Genomic DNA, 15,686 nt, shown 5'->3' on the forward strand with positions numbered 1-15,686 from the left:
TTCTTCTTTGCCATGATCTTCACCAGATGAGTCACCTAGTCAGGTAGAGAACCAAGTAGAAGTTATCTCCATTTGCGTCAAAGAAAGCAAAGCACTCCACACCTTGGTAAGAAAGGTAGAAATTATCTCCATTTCACGCATGTATTTAACCCGCTGAAGATTCAGACTTTGTACGTTCTTTTATGGCCATTATTTCTCAGCACAGTGCTAGTCAGACCAAAGAGCTTCCCAATGACTGGTTCCACCAAGAGCCAAGGCGGTAGAAGCATGTAAGACATACCTAGGAAGAGTTAACAATTCTTCCTCTATAGTGGGCTCGAAAATATTAGCCAAATGCAGTCCTCATCCAAAGAAAGGATTCAATGGTGTCCACCATAACGAGAGCTAGACCCATCCCAACCCCAATAAAAAATGACTCTTAGTTCAATATTTACAAAAAGTGTCCATGCAAGAAAAAGTAGTATCCGAATTCAAATTATAGATTTTAAAACGAGCTTCCCGGTTAAGAGGGGCCACCAAGAAAAAGTGATCCTTGAAGTTTTTCACGCTATCAGAATAAGGCTCGAAGTACTTAACGTTGTGCCACAGAGAAATCATTCCATAGCCATCTGCACATTTAGAACGACTTTGTACCCCAATTTGGTGACAGAACAAGGTCATTGTCGATTTGCTACCCTTGTACTCACAATAGTGTTAAAAGACCTTGACAAGCACCCAGCTCATGGGATGTAATTGTGAAGGAGCAATAACCAAATGATTCAAGAAATTGACCTCAAAGTCATTAAAGGGAAGATGATAACCAATTAATGAGAACATGCATTCATGAAATAGGATGGCACACCTACCATATTGACCACACACTCTTTGATCCTCATCCAGAGAAAGAACATCTCAATCGTCAATCGGGCCCATGTCAGTCATATCTAGAGCAAAGACATCATTACAGGAGAAAGTTGAGACAACACCTGATATCTCTGAACTAACCCAAACTCCAAAAATATCCCTACCGACTCTCCTAATTGACACGGATGAAACAACCATGTTTGCGGCAGAAACTTACGGTCCGGGAAAATGAGTTCTAAATACGAAGAAACCTTAAAAGCAATAAAAAAGAAGAGAAAGAATAAAAATTCTGAGGCCAAGACTAGAAAGTATGAGGGAGAAATCGAACATGTAAAGGTTGAGTCAGCAAGTAAAATTTCCCAAATATATGATCAGTTTACACACCTTGAGAATATCTAGGGCTAAAGCATAAAAGGGAGAAGAACTTCTCATGAAAGTCAATATTTAAGCCAGCAAAAAGAATGAAGTCCCATTAAATACCTAGTAAGCTTCCTCCAATGTCCTGAAGCCAGACAATCGTTCCCTTCTACCAACGGTTGAGATTTCTTTAAGGCCGCTAGGTTGACACTATAACACCCTAGTATAATCGTGTGGATGACCAGGAGCACGTGTCAATTATTGTCTCTCTCTCTTTAACATGCAAGATAGACATTACACATCCCTTACCCTTTGTGACAAAGACAAGGGCTTAGGGGCAACTGTTCTGGATCGTTCACTAGGGTCTGGTAGAATGCAAGACCCTATGCCAAAAGAGTGCAGAATGTGACAAAGGCACAGAAGATAATCCTAAGTCATTGAACATGATTCCTCTAGGAAATCCATTAATCACCATCAAATTCATCCTATGGACATATGTGTTCTACACACCTTTTTCAATAATTCCAATACCAATAAACTCCCCTAAAAAGCGAAGTTAACATGCCATTTTCAAATACACTCACTCTCATTAGAAATTTCACTATGCATTTCCTACACTAACATGAGCATTGGAGTGCCAAACTTGCAGGATAGTTTTGTCCACCACATCGGAATCAAAGAACCTAACCTTACAAGTTAACTTTGTCCATATATCAGAATCAAAGATCCACCGTGACATAACATTCAATTCAGGTTATTTGATCATTGTCTTGCTCTCGCGTAAAACAATTTTATTTCATTTCATACAAAAATGAGTATTTATATGCAATACTATTGTCTAAACCTTTTTTTAATTCTATCTGTCTCAAATTAATTCCCAAAGATGACTAATTCACACACAAAAAATTAAAAATTATTAAAAATATATATATTGAAAGAAAAAATATTATTTTTCTTTTATTATTTTTATCACATATTAGAAAATTCATATTAAAAAATTATACAATGTATGATATTAAACATATTTTTGGTTCCACGTTTGAAGCACTTTTGTTGTGATAATAACAAGGTTCAATTCCAATCAACACTTTGATATGTTATGCAAAGAACAATAGCCACCAAAGTCAACGTCCTTCAGCAATAATAATCCATAAGCAGAAAACATAACATAATCAGGCGAGAAAAGGTGAAAGGTTTGTTTATCCAGTTTGATCAAAAGATCTACGTCTAGGAGAGAGTGTGTCTCTCCAATCCACTATACTCAAAGAGTGTTTACAATATATTACAAATGAGTTACAAAAAATAGACTTCACCTTCAGAGAACTCAAGAACAAACCCAAAAGACTCATGATCGCGACTTTATGTGTCTATTAATCTGATGACTGCAAGTGCACAGTCGTGTCGTGTAGTTTTAAAAGATATCGAATCCACAGGGACTATGAATCGATATACCGTTATCTAAGGTTACAATGTAAAGCTAAGGCTAAGAATATTTGGATTGGTTATAAAGGGAAACTAAAATCTTAAATCTAGGCAATATAATGATAAGCGGATATCAGTATGTAGTTCGTATAATTTAGGTGATCCGAAGTTCCATTGGCCAGATTCTTATTCAATCAAAAATCTTTACTAACTACATCATTTAAAAATCCTCCTCTCAAACTCTCGCTCTATTGATTAAGACTACGGTCCTAACCCATAATGTACGCTCTCGCTGTCCCACCAGATTTAGAAACGCTTTTTGAAAACATCATAATTGATAAAATGCCTATTTCATGCAGATGTTATTTAATTAAAAATCATTGTCTCAAACTCTCGCTTTGTTGACTCAGATTATGCTAATATTCCCTAACGTGCGCTCTCGCTGTCCCGTGTTGAGTTTAAAAACATTTTTTGAAAATAAATAAAATCTAATTAGTTTTAATACGCTCTCGCTCTCCTTAAAACTAATGTCATGTGTCTACTATCTCGTTAAAGATCTCAAACTCTCGCTCTGTTGATTTTAACCTTAATCAGTTCTAAAATCTCAAACTTCCGCTCTATTGATTTTATAACTTTAATAAATAAAATTAGACACAACAACCAGAAACAGGTGATTTTTAATAAAACATATTTAGGCCAATTTATTTCGGATCCCTTCGGTTAAATTACTTTAAATACCGATATCTAAATAATTTAGCCAGGCATATTAATAAGGTTGAACATGCATAAACAGATTTGATTTATAATTTTAGGCATATTAATTGGCATACAATATATACATCATGCAAGGAATAAATACGATAACTAAAAAACCTGAATAATATAAATCTGGAATGAATCTTTAGATCTTCAAGTACTCGAACCTCCACCACAAGTTGGTTGGATTGTTCTTCGATAAATGAAAATTCGGCAGGAAATAAATCAAGGAAATAAAAAACTTGGACCTAACGTAAGGTTAGACCAATTAAAGGTTCACAACAATTTCCGGTGTAGAAATTGCTGTGAGAAAAAGTAAACTGGAATTAAAGACGGAAACGGGGATTAACTTGCTGAAAATAAATGAGGGTACGAAAACAGAAATAAAATAGTAGCCTTTTCTCTTGCAAAAATTCGGACCCTTATAATGAACTATCAGTCTTGCTTTTATAGTGTAGGTATGCAACGTCCTTTTTCACTTCAGTCTCCACGTCCCCTCTTTTTCTCCGTAGAATTGGCGTTCACTTGACCGAGAAAATGGAGACTTTATTTGAAAAGGACTTGAGACGTGCGTCTCAAGTGACCTAATATAAAGGAGACGGGCGTCCTTGGGATGATGTGGTAAGGGGAGTGGGAGACGGACGTCTCCACTCCTTTTACGTGGCCTTTCTCCTTCAATTTGGGTCGTCTCCATGTTGTAAGCCCAAGACGGGCGTCTTCGTCTCTATGGGGCCCTGAGACAGGCGTCTCAGCTTCAAGATATGGGGTCTTCGCCCCTTTTTGGGCTGGGCCTCATACGTGGATATGGTATTTATTTTGCTCTTTGCACCTCCAATTACAACATGGCCTCACTTTTTCTTTATTTGTCTTTTTAAGGCTATTTCTCTACATTTCTTCTTCTATTGACAAATAGTTCTCAACACGTACATAATACCTGAAACATAGAGAATACCAGCATAATACTAAAATAAAGTAAATGGATTAAATGAAAATACTAACATTATTTATGAAAAATAAGTCAAATATATGATATAAATTCGTGTTATCAAACTCCCTTATACTTGAACCTTTGCTTGTCCTCAAGCAAATAATCAGATAAAAATAGTTGGAGTTCCCAAGAACATAGCCTTCACCTTTAGAGTTCCCAAGAACAAACCCTAAAGGCTCCCAAAAATAAAACCCTATTTTCTACCCAAGTGTTTCTCAACCTTTTCAACTCTCAATATAAGAATCACTCAAACCCAAGGTTTTAGAAGTATTTTCCAATCCCCTTAGATAACTCCAAAGGTTTCCAAAAAACTTTTTTCTTTCTAAGGTTTCCCTTAGAATTTCCTAAACTATTATTTCTCCATTTGGCTCTAAAGCTCTAAAATTGTCACACTGTAAACATAGAAGAGATACGTATTTATAATTGTCAAAATCCAACAAATCCATAACAAAGTTCAAAACAAAATCCATTAATGTTAGAATAAAATTTATAAATATTTTAAAATTTCTTTTATATTTATTTAGACTATTTCTAAATTAATATAAAATATGTATCAAATATTCTAACATCAATGAACAGATCGTCAAATCGGTCGATCAAACCCGATATCTACGAACTTCCTAACCGGACATTCTTGATGCTTTTCAACGTCCTAATTTTTGGCAATCTTGAAACACGTTTCCTTTCTCTTTTTCAACAAAGGTTTTAAGGCATACTTCAACAAGTTTAGAGCATCCTGGAGTGTAAAATTAATTTTAATATATATATTTTATGTAAAATTAATTGATATATTTGATTCCTTCTAGAATGCTCCATACTTCAACCATTTTATTGAAGGTACATTATGACCTTTGGGAACTGAAACACTCAAGTGTTCTAAGTGATAATTTTTTACATGTTCGATAGAGTCTATTACCTTTTGCACGCTAGCGTATTATTCTTTAAGAATCAACATTGCATTTCTTTGAGTCATTTTTTCCAGTTTGCAGTTATCCTCGTTTTTCTGATGGTTTTTTTTTTGTATCCAAAAAAGTTAGTGTATTATAGGTAAAATATCACAGAAGAGTGCTCAAAAATATCCAAAAAAGTTCAATATTCATGGGTGGACTCTATTTACTCTTCAACCATTTATGTCTTCACTAAAGAAGACAGTCTGAATTGGCCTTTTTAAGGTTGGTCCATCTTCAAATTGGGGTGTCTTAAACTCTAGCAAGAATGATAGAATATGCAGTGAGTACGGTGATTGCATAATTCCTTTTTATGAATGCACCTTATCGATTCTGGACCTCCGCATACCCTTCACTGCTTTGGAAGTGGAAGTTCTTAAGCACCTCATGATCTCGTACACAACTCTATCCGGCAAGCTAGGCATATGTGAAAGTCTACAAATATTGGTGTGGATACTTGGAGGGGAAACCTTCTTTGACCATTTTCTTTCATTTATTTTGATGTTATCGTGGCCCTGTGACATAGACGCAGACTAGAGGGTTGATTTCTCATGTGCCAACCATTCGGTGTGTTTTAGGGCTTTTTCTAAGCTGCATCCTTTCAAAAATCAATTCTTTTTGGTGACTTCTATCTAGGGGTGTTCAAAACCAAACCGGCCCAATAGAAAACCGCAAAACCGAACCAAACCAAACCGAAACCGCAAAAAACCGCATTTGGTTTGGATGTGTTTGGGCCATTTTTTAACAAACCGCGCGGTTCGGTTCGGTTTGCGGTTTGAATTTCACAAACCAAACCGAACCAAACCGCATTATGTTACAACCCCCAAACTTCACTTAACCTATATCCAACCCAAACTCAAACATATTATGCCTTAACTTTATGAATTCAAATGGTTTTCTCTTCCCCACACTTAAGGTTTCACTTTAAGTCTTCTCAAATCTCTCATAGCGGTATTGCGCCTTCTTCTCATCTTCTTTTCCAAATACATATCACCTATTCTTTTCTAGACTTTCATCTCTTAAGTTTTTTCTTTTTTATATTATTATTTTTATTCTACTGTTCTGTCTTCCAATTACGTTGTTCTCTCTTCCAATTACGTTTTTAATGTTCCTCTTCTTATATAATCTCTTCTCTCTTCTACTCTTTCTTTTTCATCTTCTTTAATCTTTCATTTTTTTTATTTCAATATAATGTTTTTGATATTGTTTTATGCTACTATTTTATGTTTTTTATTCCACTTTTATCTAATCTTATTTTTGTATATTAAATGGAGAGTTGTTATCCAAATATGATGAATTTCGTTGTTAATTGATAACGCATAAATGACTAAATATAAAATTATGTTGTCATCTATATGTATATGTATGGCTCAATAAATTTTCGTAAAAAAACCGAACCAACCGAACCAATCCAAACCGCAATGGTTTGGTTTGGTTCGGTTCGGTTTTATTCCTAAAAGCCAACCGAACCAAACCAAACCGCACACTTTTTCTCTTGCGGTTCGGATGATTTTTTAAGTAAAAACCGCCCAAACCGCACCGCGAACACCCCTACTTCTATCTTCCTAGAGGCCCGCGTGACAATTTACGCTATTGATAATAGTGCGGGGGTAAATGTGTTGAGCGGTTCCCCAAATAATGGACTGAGAGTTATTTCCTCATGACAATTTACGCTATTGAGAATAGTGTGAGGGTAAATGTATACAAAGAGAGAGAGAGAGAGAGAGAGAGAGAGAGAGAGAGAGAGAGAGAGAGAGAGAGAGAGACTTTTCTACGAAAACTTTGTACAAGAAGAAGCGACTGATGAGCTTTCTTGACAACCTGGGTTATCTTTGGGTGACATTTCTCAAGATGAGGTAGACCCGAAATGTTTGGAGTGCCTCATTGATACCCAATACGATGAAAAGTGGATATCAGAAAGTGTACCCTGCATTTCGAGTGAGATGACTTTTAAACCGTAGGCCGCGTGGAGTGAATTTAAGTATGTTTGGGTCTTAGCCACAACCCATAATAGTTTTCCCCAAGGCTTGTCGGACACATAGGAAGTCGAGAAAGTATTTGGGAGTCATAACCGATTCAAACTAGAAATGAAACTTTTGAAATCAGTTGAAAAAGTAGTGAGAAACATACGCATTAAATGCATTTTCACCACTGAAACGTTTCGTTGCTTCTTCCTGACACGTGCGCTGAGATGATTCTAAAAGGATGGTAGCTTCTTTAGAGTGGTCGCTCCAAACCAATATGGTCGACCTGAAACAATTTAAAAAAACAATTTACAAAGAATTTTTTTAAAAAATCAAATGAAAATTTGTCTTAAATAATTATTCTTAAAATATTATTTTAAATATATCTCTTATTATTATAATTTTCTTTTATATTAAAATTTTAAAAAATCACTTAAACTCAAAGTTATTTCAAACAATTTTTTATAAAAATTATTTTTTAAAAAATTGTGATTTCGAATATGTTATTTATATTTTTGTTACAAAATGTCAAAATCAGTTTTTTAATTTATAAAAAGTAAATTTTAAAAAACTTGAAATATTTAAAAAAAATTAGTAAAAATCATTTTTGAAAAACAAATCTATTTTTTTTTAAAGCATAAGTTAAAGCTAAGATTAGCTTTGGAGTCTCCATAAAAGTATCCGAACAAATATCACACAATTTAACAAGTGTTTTCGATTACAGATTAACATTATATACATATATTTTTTTTACAGGGCTAGGAATAGAACTTGAGAGCACCAGGTCCATCCAAAACTTTAGAAGGATTTACATTACAGCAAGTGGACAAGAGACTTGCCTAAATGCATACACTCTAGGCATTCATAAATCTAAACTAACACAAAATATGAATATAAATTATAGCATTTGAAAAACTATCATGAAAAATTCTTGCTTTGCTATATTCCGCGGACTTAATGTCTAAGTCTAACATCATGCAAAATATATTTAACATATTACCATAAAAAAAGGTGATTACTGTCAAAATTTACAGAGTAAAATCTCTAAAGTACTTTAGAGGATTGAACTCTGTATAGAACATCAATATAGAAATATAAATATATAACAGTTGCTGCTATTTGTTAAAAAATCGGTTCTAGCTAGATAAAAAGTACAATGCTTATGATTCCAAATGAATTTTACGTGCATGTTTCAACTTTCAAGACAAAAGTTTAAACCCAACTGAAAATGGGAGACAAATAATACTACAGTTCTTACTGCCCACATGAAGCCTCAAGCTTTCTTTTCTTTTGACAACTTCCATTGGCTCATCAAATGGGCAACACCCTCTTTCAACGTTGCCTTCCTTCCTTCCCTAAAATTCCAGAGTTCCGGCACCGGATATCTCCCACTAGGATTGTATTCATTCATTTCCTTCAGAGCTGTAACTACTGCATCATGCACCTCGTCTCCGAGTTCATTCCTCAAACTTTTCAGCTTTTCATCATTTTCATCTAAAATCTCCTGCATGCATCATATATCAAACATATATTAAATTCATGATCTTCTATGCAGTTTGCATCATGAAAATGTACGTGCCAAACATGATTCTAGAAGTCATTATACCTCGGAATTCCCTTCTTTATCAGTTACAACTTTGAACGGATGCCACCTTGGATCTCTAACATAGTTATCCCACTTTATGGACCACTCAATTGCTTTCATTTCCCTTTCTTCGACGAGTTTTCTCTGAGCTGCTCTCCCATTCCCTTCAGCAGGAAACTCTCTCTTGGATGCCTCCACAAACGGCTTAATTTCAAGGTCCCCCATCTTTTTCACAGCAATTATGACTCGAGAAGTGTTCTTTGGGCAGCCAATCCACTTTGAACAAGGAAATCAGATTACATGAATAAAACAAACAGCTGTATGTCAATAAAAAATTATAATTAACCTAACACATCTTCTTAAGTTTTACAAGGCCATTCATACAAATAAAACAATTTGACATGATTTTGTATTATAGAGTTGAGGTTCAGACCATTAGTTATGTTGTTGGCCAAAAGACATTAAAATCATAATATTAGCATTTATATGCTGAGGAAGAAACATACACTTATTAGTTTTTTGCGGACCTCTTGCAACTCGTCATTAGTTTTGAGGTCCTTAACAATCAATGCTTTTTGAAGATCTACCACCTTTTCCAATTGCTCTTCCTTTTCTTGCAGATCCATTTTGATCAACTCCAGTTTTTTCTTCTCTTCCAGATCAGTCTCTCTATTTCTATTCCTTACATGGAAAATTCCTCTCAGCCGTTCAACTTCCAGTTCCAGTGCTTGTTTAGCATCAAGTCCTCTTTGTAGGTCATGAATTTTCTTGTGAAGTTTCTCTTTCTCTTTCTGCAACATCCAACCAAAAGAGTCCTCAAAACAACAGTATATTGGATACATGTAACTTAATAAAATACTGTAGATAAAAGGCAAAATGAAATTTGTGCCTGATGTTCTTCAGCCAAATGCATCATTTTGTCGTCAGCCTTTTGTTGCTCTGCTATGGCCATCTCATTCTGTAAACAACAAGATGAAGAACAAATTTAATCAGTCTGAAGTTATTAAATGAGAACTGAGAAGGATTGGTGCACGTGATTTGACTAAATGATCGATGTATTAAGGAATGATAGCCGCACTTATTGTGATTGGTCCATTTTTTAAAGATGTCAATTTAGCTCTCTTGTAAATTGATCACTTTCAAAGAAATGTGTTATGATTATATGAAATAGACCTATAAGAAAAAGTGTGCTGCAGAGAATTATCAGTATTGCAACCATAAATCGAAAGATCCAAAGAAATTACATTTTTCTTCTCAAGATATAGCTTATTTCTCTTATTATGATTATCTACTTGACGCTTCTGCAGAATCTCTTCACGAGACATAAGTTCCTTCCTCCGAGCCTCCAATTCTAGCCTGGCTTTTTCATGATCCTTGGACAGATTTTCAAGATAATCACGTTCTGCATTCCTCATCTTGCTGCTTTCTAATGAAACAGTGTGAAACAGACTCAGCTACCATGAAATATTAAAAAATTATATCAACATCAATACATTAGACTGTAAGTTATACTGATATTAATTCAAACAATCCACTTTAAGTATCAACATACCTATGTTAAAGTGTTCAAGCATCTCCTCTTTTTGATCCATCATTCTGTTTAGGAAAACTTTAGTATCTTCATACTTGCTTGTTGTTTGTTCCAATTCCTTGTTCTTCTGCTTTAAAGTGTTGGCAAAATTAGATGCAAGCTTCAAGGCTTTCCTATTATCCTCGGCTTCTTTTCCAGAAACAGTTTTCAAATCCCCATTTTCCCTGAGGTGTTTGCCAACAATATCCGTGGAATTATAGTCATCGCTACGTGCTATCCACCCAAAGAGTCTATCTCCTCGTTCCCTTAAACCCAAGTAATCTCTCTTTCCACAATGTTCCACTTCAAAGCTTCCCTCTAGCTTCAAAGCATTGCTGAAACCATCCCATTCTTTTCCAAATTCAACAATCACAAACGGTGTTTGCCCATTAATATTCCACAGTGTATTAACTTTCAGCGGCTGAAACCCATTAGCTATCAGTTCCTCTTGAATTTTCTTATTACTCTTTCCTATATACTTACGAGAGTTGGTGTCAAATGTTGTAACATTGTTTGCCAGAACTACCATCCAAGGCCAGACAAACAACTCATCTTCATCAGTATTCACAATGGGTGACTTATCCTTAGCAATAAGTGACCGATCATTAACAGCATTCATACTATGGGACCTATCGGTATCAACATTCATCATATCGTGCGACTTATCTTCAGCAGTGAGTTAATGGTATCGACATTCATATCATGCAACTTATCTTCAGAAATTTTAAAGTCAAGATACCTTACAAGGGCAGAGTGCTTAGCAATTTCTCTCTCAGTCTCAGCATGAACGTCAGTAGCAATCCTTGAAGCATGTCTCAGAAGATCAGTCAAAGAATAATAATCCTTGTTCAAACAAATCGGACACCTAAATGTTGAGTCCGAGACTTCGAGCTTATGGTAACCATCTTTCAACTCACTGTAATATCGACCCTCGTAGTATTCCAAATCCGACTCACGAGTATGCTCTGATTTTCGGTACATCTGAAAACAACAATAGTAAAACAAAGTTCAAAGAAAGAGCAACACAAACAACTAGAGGTGTCAATTTATGGGGCCAATTAATTTGAGCCCCAGCCCCATAATAATGGGGCCTAAAAAAAATTTAAAAATAATAGGCCCTTAAACACATAGGGCCCAAACTTAAAAGGCCCCAAAATTTAAAAGAGGGCCATTAGGCCCCAAATCAAATAAAATCTTAATTCAAGTTGAATTCTTGAATCATTGAAAAATTTCAAACACGATTATATTTTAAAGCATCTACTTGTTAAGTTATCATCTACTAGTAATTCATTTCAGTATTTCAAGAATTGTTTATCTTTATTACATAGGGCCATGCGTATATTCTCTTCCATATGTATTTAAATATCTTGAAGATATTTAAATAAATAAATAAGCATATTTGGCAATGCTTTCTTGAATACTACTTAATTAGTTTTCATTTTATATTTTAAAAAAGAATAAATGAATCAATAAATATATTTTGTGTTTAGTTCATTTTACCTTGATTTTCTTTGATTTATTCACATGATGGTGACATTCATTCTTTTTCTGACAAATTCAACGTGAAAGATTTACCTTGATTTTCTTTGATTTATTCACATGATGGTGACATTCATTCTAATATATAAATTTTGTTTATAATAATAACTAAATATTATACAGATCGATAAAAACCGATGATCCATTTCAAATTTTGAAAATTTTTATAAAAAATTAAATTTTTTTAATAAAATAAAAGTAATTTTTTGTTATTAAAAAATTAACTGCTAGTGCTTCAAAATATCAATTGCTTGACCTCAAATTAGACACCAAAAGTTAAATAAAAGCTGACGGTTTATTTCTATTGAAAAAAATTATAAAACTAAATTAAATTTCGGAAAAAATAAAAGTAATTTTTAAATAATAGAAGAACATAAAAAAAATTAAGGCAGCAACATATAAACCATAGTTGTTTCTTTAGTGGGATCGATTTTTTCACGAAGTTATGAAAACAAAATACATAATTTGAATCAGTTTTTAAATTGATTATAATAATTAAGAAAGTGTTTTTGAAATAGTGGGAGTTTTTAATTCATTTAATTAATTTAATTATTTATATTTATTAAAAAAATTGGCGGAAAATTTTGGTGGAAGAACTTCTAAAATTATAATTTAGTATGATATGATGATATGATGATGATGATGATAATCCATATTGAAACTAGAAATGAAATTTTTGAAACAAAATAAGGCCCCTCAATAGGGCCCAAAAATAACATATTAATTAAGGGGCCTAAAATTATGGGGCCTAAAAAATTTCTCATTAATAAAGGGCTTAATAAACTAGGGCTTTAGTGGGGCTAAAAAATTGGGGCTTTGGAAAATTGGGCTTATTTGACAGCTCTACAAACAACTAGATACAGTGAGTAAGAACTAGATGATGATATTTTCGGTACATCTGAAAACGATAGTAGTAAAATAAAGTTCAAAGAAAGAGCAACACAGAAATAACTAGATAATACAGTGAGTAAAAACTTAGTGTTACCTTGTGGTGGAAGAATGGTTTTCAGAGTTGATCAAACGCAAAAATCAGAGAAGCTTGAGCGAATGTTTGTATAAGGATGAACGGAGAAGAAATGCTCACACTGTGTTGTTTCAAATGTTGATAAACATTCTGTCTTTTATTCTTCCGCACTAAGACTGTAGAAAGAGAGAATTTCAATTGCAGTTATTACGGTTTTGCTATTCGCTAACTAAAATATGACATGTGGCAATACAAAATGCCAAAACTTTATTACTCCTATCTCTCTACATTCTCAATTCTCATTGGAGAACAACAATATTCATTAGCATTCCTATAATTGAAAAAACTAGTAAAGAACCAGTGGGTGGGTTCGCACGGGTAGCGTCGATGAAATTGATTTAAAGTAAATACAAAAAAGGTAGGATGTATTTATATATATATATATATATATATATATATATATATATATATATATATATATATATATATATATATATATATATATATATATATATATAGGGCCGGTCCTTTGAATTTGGGTGCCTTGGGCGAATTAAAAGAGTGGTGCCCCAATAATTTTTTAACAATAAATATATAAGGATAAAATAAATAATTGGATAAAAAACACATTTTCATTGTATACTACATCAAAACATAAACCACTATAAAGATACTTATTCTTCTTCTCGTCTTTTTTCCTATAAAAAAATAGACCAAACCTTTAAAGTTATTTAAATATCATCCTCGTAGCATTTTTTGTCGCAAAATTGTTAATAATTTGTTCATAATCAATGTTCTTCAAAAAATTATTTTCAATTGAAATCAATGCAAGACTATTTAATATATCTTGTGACATAGTAGACCTCAAATAAGATTTTAATAATTTTAATTAGAAAAACTTCTTTCAGCAGATGCAACACTGATAGAAATAGTCAATATTACTCTATAATTTATGTGTGCATTAGGAAAACAAATAAAAGTTTTTAAAGAACTCCATATCATATAGCTTGATTTTGATTCAACTGCTAAAACTTCTCTAATAACTTTCAATTCTTCAAACAAAATTTCACCATCAAGATTAATAGAATCGCCATGTTTTAAACAAGTTTCGAGATGTTTACAACATGCTTTCAAGTTCCTATCAAATAATGATCTAAGCCTTTCAATACTAAACAAGAATCCAAAAATATTTTCATATGTGCTATAGTGCTCAAATCTTCTATCAAGTGAGCCAATTGTTTGATCTACAATATATAAGAAATAATGATTTCAAAAAGACTCTTCAGTAGACTCAAGATTCAGTTGTGGGGGTTGAGATGGATTTTCATCAAAGTGTTGTTTTCTACTAATTTGACGTTTTTGAATAAACACATAATCAATCTCTATTTCATTCTCAATCTTTTCAGCACTAGCCTTAGCATTTACAAATCCATATTCTCAATATTTTTTCAAATACTTAATCAAACCTTTTACTAGTTCTATAGCCACATCAATACACATGCCTTTTTTTTTTTTGCAAACTTTTACTAATTTCATTAACAACCATTAACAATTCAAACCAAATAATCATAGCTACTAAAAATTCAAAGTTTCCAATTTCATGAGTTGCTAAAGATTCGACTTCACTCTTAGGGATCATTATCTTGTTCAGCTAGTTGAAGTAATGCTTCACTCTTAATTTTGGGATCAATAATATAAAATATTTTCTTTATCATTATTTTAATTTTAGTGTCTCAATTAAACTCTTTAGTTGCTAAAATTATGGATAGATTAATTGATTTTATTTTAGAGAAATTAATTGATTTTATTTTACTCTATATTTTATTTATGAGAAAATACATTCTTTTATTAAGTAGTGCCCCTATAATTTTGTTAACCAGTATTTTAAAAAAAAATTAGCAAGTATTTTTGTAATAGAAAATTCTCTTTTAATATATATATATAGGGGTAAGAAAAAAAAATTTGGTGCCCCTAAAATTATGGGGCCCTGGGCTCCCGCCCCGCGAGCCCGTGCTCAGGGCCACCCATATATATATATATATATATATATATATATATATATATATATATATATATATATATATATATATATATATATATATATATATATATATATATATATATATATATTTGATATAATATGAAAATTGAAGGAAGAATGGTTTACATTAGTAGCAAATGTAACAAAGGCCCCAAAATTTAAGTTTGAATAAAAAAAAACTTGTAACATAATTGTTTTAAAAGGCCCATCAGTTGAAGGCCCAATATAAAACAAAATTGAAGCAATATATGCATGCAAACATTTACGTTTTTAAATAAAAGAAAAAATAATGGATTTGATAGAAGCAACCGTGTAGTAGAAGGAACATAATAGGTCTGCAGAGCAGTAATTATAGCTTTGGAAGTTACAAAAAATAAATAATTATGTTTCTCTAAAAACGCATGATTTTGTTGGAAAGTGGTGCATTTGTTATTGGAAACGTTCTGAGGTACTCCCATCTCTCCATTCTTTTTTTTTTTTGCGTTTCATACTCCTTCTATGTAGCTTCTCACTTCCTATCTCTTGTCTTTGTTACTGTGTTAGACCCGATGAAGACGACATCGAGTAATCAGCGAGTAGCATCAACATTGTTCAAAGCGCAGGAGAATCCCACAATGAATCGAGGAAGGAAGGGTTGCCATGGTTGGATCTCAGACGACTCCGTTTCATGCAACATGTAATTAAATACTTCGACTTGTTTTTTTTCAAAT

The 15,686-nt window shown here is 33.0% G+C and overlaps 2 protein-coding genes across 2 annotated transcripts; both read right to left on the reverse strand.

Moving 5' to 3' along the window:
* Positions 1–8,550: 8,550 nt before the first annotated feature.
* Positions 8,551–10,255, reverse strand: LOC131621365 (factor of DNA methylation 4-like). Its single transcript, XM_058892404.1, has 4 exons — positions 10,107–10,255; positions 9,369–9,820; positions 8,884–9,138; positions 8,551–8,781 (listed from the first exon to the last, which is right to left on the reverse strand). The coding sequence occupies exons 2-4, from the start codon at positions 9,702–9,704 to the stop codon at positions 8,551–8,553; spliced, it is 822 nt and encodes a 273-aa protein (XP_058748387.1). The 5' UTR covers positions 9,705–9,820; positions 10,107–10,255.
* Positions 10,256–10,317: 62 nt separating this feature from the next.
* On the reverse strand, positions 10,318–13,082 carry LOC131621317 (factor of DNA methylation 4-like). The gene is made up of 2 exons (XM_058892364.1): positions 12,957–13,082; positions 10,318–11,413 (listed from the first exon to the last, which is right to left on the reverse strand). Exon 2 carries the CDS (start codon positions 11,082–11,084, stop codon positions 10,380–10,382), a length of 705 nt encoding a protein of 234 aa, XP_058748347.1. The 5' UTR covers positions 11,085–11,413; positions 12,957–13,082; the 3' UTR covers positions 10,318–10,379.
* Between the last annotated feature and the right edge of the window lie 2,604 nt (positions 13,083–15,686).

This window comes from Vicia villosa, unplaced genomic scaffold (assembly GCF_029867415.1).
Source record: "Vicia villosa cultivar HV-30 ecotype Madison, WI unplaced genomic scaffold, Vvil1.0 ctg.000004F_1_1_1, whole genome shotgun sequence".
NCBI lineage: Eukaryota > Viridiplantae > Streptophyta > Magnoliopsida > Fabales > Fabaceae > Vicia > Vicia villosa.